A 2448-nucleotide genomic window follows, 5' to 3' on the forward strand; every position below is an offset into this window, starting at 1 on the left:
TTAGTGCTTTGTGGAAACTGAAACCGAGCTCTTAACATAACTATGGAATGACAATGAACTTGAAGACAATTTATCCTTATCGTGCTTCAAAAACTTTGACGTTTCATTCTTTGGATCATTTAGAACCAAAGCCTCTCTAGTACCCCCATTCATGCTGTGGTGATAAATCTCTAATAGAATCTCTCCAGTTTTTAAACACTTGATCCTTCTCAAGCGCCCAAACCTTCCCATTTCAAGTGATATTGCCAGTTTCGAAATGCTGTAAAATTTAGTCCATGACTCTTTCTTTCCGTAATCCTTCATCAACCATACTTCAAAACCAAGGTCTACATTGCAATAAAGCATACCAAGACACCCATCCAACACATCGATACATGCAGTGTCACCGATATGCTCGAAATTCGGATTTTCTGGTGGTGAGATTACTCTGATAAGCTCTTCTGTCATATGTAAAGCAATTAAGGCTTTGGGCAAAGATGATGACAGCCAATGAAGAGCTCCATTACAAAACACTCCATACTTGTGTGATTGCGGAGATAAGACATAAGAGATCTGTTGGATTGGTTTCCATAAATTCGATCTAAGCGAATATATTTTAGCTTCAGATTGGTTCAAGGTTAAATTGCTTATGATACATACAAACTTATAATCATCACTCACGGAGTCATAACCAAGCCCACATCCTATCAATGTTGACATGCTATGTTTATCAACTTGAAATTGATCAGGTGCACTTGGTATTCGTTTGTAGTCCCCATTAGATGGGTTCCATAAACTTAATCATGGCATTTAGCAGTGCGTATGCAGAATAAGCCATTACAACAAGCCACAAAATTAATCATAAAGTAATTATCAACGACTGGGCAATGAATCTTCTCAATACGGCTGTCAATATCATCAAGTAATGATGATGATGTTGATAATGATTCGTTATCTATAGAGTACATATCTTTGCCATATCTAACCATGATAATGAAGTGATTTTTTATCATGTCAACAAGTTTAGGGTTATTAAATAGGACACTCCAAGGTTTTGATACACACCTGAATTTTAAGAGATATCTAGGAGATAACCTCGAAAGGATTTGGATGATAATTTCTTCTGGCAGATGCGGCATTAAAACTAGCTGCTTCTCATTCATGGTTTCCTTCTCTTCCATCGTTCCCATCCTGTTCCCGTTCATGTTTGAGGACTTGGCAAATATTCCTCCCATGTGTGCTACTTTCGGGTTTGTTTATGGATGTGATAAAAGTTTTTTTTTTTTTTTTTTGCTAAGAATGTGATCAAAGATTCAAAATACACTTTTTGTATCCTCGCGTTTTTAGGGGCCACTCGAAAGGATTTAGGGGCCAACAATAAAACAAAAAAGGTCACCCAAAGGAAAAATGTAGCCATCCCTTATCTCGCGTAATTCGTAATGGCGAAATTACCCTTATATATTTGGAGGATATGATAACATTGTTATCCTCCGATTTCAATCGGAAGCCAAAATATTTCCCAGACTTCCGATTATGGTCGGTGCAGTATTAGAATGATTTTTGTTTCATTTTTCATTTCTTTTGCATTTGTGAGTTATTAGAGTTATAGAGAAGAGGTTGAAGGAAAAAAGGGAAAAACCATTTTTTTCACTACAAAAATGGATGGATATGAAGAAGAAGGTGAGATTCATGACGAAGAACAAAATGTTGAGGGTTCACGACCGTTTAGAGAAGACGATTTGGGGTATATGTTGAATGATCCAAACTTTTATGGAGAGGAAAACCTAGACGACCCTTTCATGGAAGAAAATGGAGAATCGCATGATATTGAAGCTGACGATGCATGTAAAACACAGGTATTGTGTTAAGAAACTAAAATACTCGATTTGCATGGTTTGTGTGCTTTTGTAAACAAGAAAAACTGATTATTGCATGCATTGAATGCCATGAACTACCCAGATTCGGTAGATAATTTCTAGATTAAACTTACGAATATAACACACTGAGTACCAAATATGTATATTTGGTAGTTCCAAGATACTAGTTTACTGTCGAATATGAGAAAAACCCCAAACTGGTTTTCCAAAAATATCTACATTCGGTAGTTATGTAGAGTTATTTACCTCCGAATGGCCCCAAAAACGAATTCCTCAGAAAATTTCAAAACTCAGTATTCTTATCCTTTACAATCGGTAATAGTTTAACATTATTTGACTGCCGAATATAACAGTGGCCTCAAAATAAAATTTCCGAAAACTTGAAAATCGGATGTTTATCGATTAAAGTTATCTCCCGGTTATTTATATTCGGCTGGTTTACTATATATTTTAGCTTCCGATTATATCATTTTTTGTACTCAGTAAACTGTGTACATTCATTTGCATAAATCGGGTGTTTTGGGTAACCGATAGGATTCCGAATATAAAGTATTCGGAAGTTTGACTTATTTAATGACCTCCGATTATATCA

General features: G+C 35.7%; 1 protein-coding gene across 1 annotated transcript; it reads right to left on the reverse strand.

Moving 5' to 3' along the window:
- On the reverse strand, positions 1-1214 carry LOC113316536 (F-box protein At4g22390-like). The gene is made up of 3 exons (XM_026564698.1): positions 1045-1214; positions 884-960; positions 1-683 (listed from the first exon to the last, which is right to left on the reverse strand). The coding sequence occupies exons 1-3, from the start codon at positions 1212-1214 to the stop codon at positions 1-3; spliced, it is 930 nt and encodes a 309-aa protein (XP_026420483.1).
- Positions 1215-2448: the final 1234 nt, after the last annotated feature.

The sequence above is a fragment of the Papaver somniferum genome, chromosome 10 (genome assembly GCF_003573695.1).
Source record: "Papaver somniferum cultivar HN1 chromosome 10, ASM357369v1, whole genome shotgun sequence".
Lineage (NCBI taxonomy): Eukaryota > Viridiplantae > Streptophyta > Magnoliopsida > Ranunculales > Papaveraceae > Papaver > Papaver somniferum.

What these genes read in the sequence shown, in the direction of transcription:
- LOC113316536 (XM_026564698.1), bottom strand. Translation starts at nt 1,214, where the DNA reads ATGGGAGGAATATTTGCCAAGTCCTCAAACATGAACGGGAACAGGATG. An exon ending in AGATATCTCTTAAAATTCAG is followed by an intron (nt 961 to 1,044) that starts GTGTGTATCAAA and finishes TATCATGGTTAG; the next exon opens with ATATGGCAAAGATATGTACT. An exon ending in ACTTGATGATATTGACAGCC is followed by an intron (nt 684 to 883) that starts GTATTGAGAAGA and finishes CAACATTGATAG; the next exon opens with GATGTGGGCTTGGTTATGAC.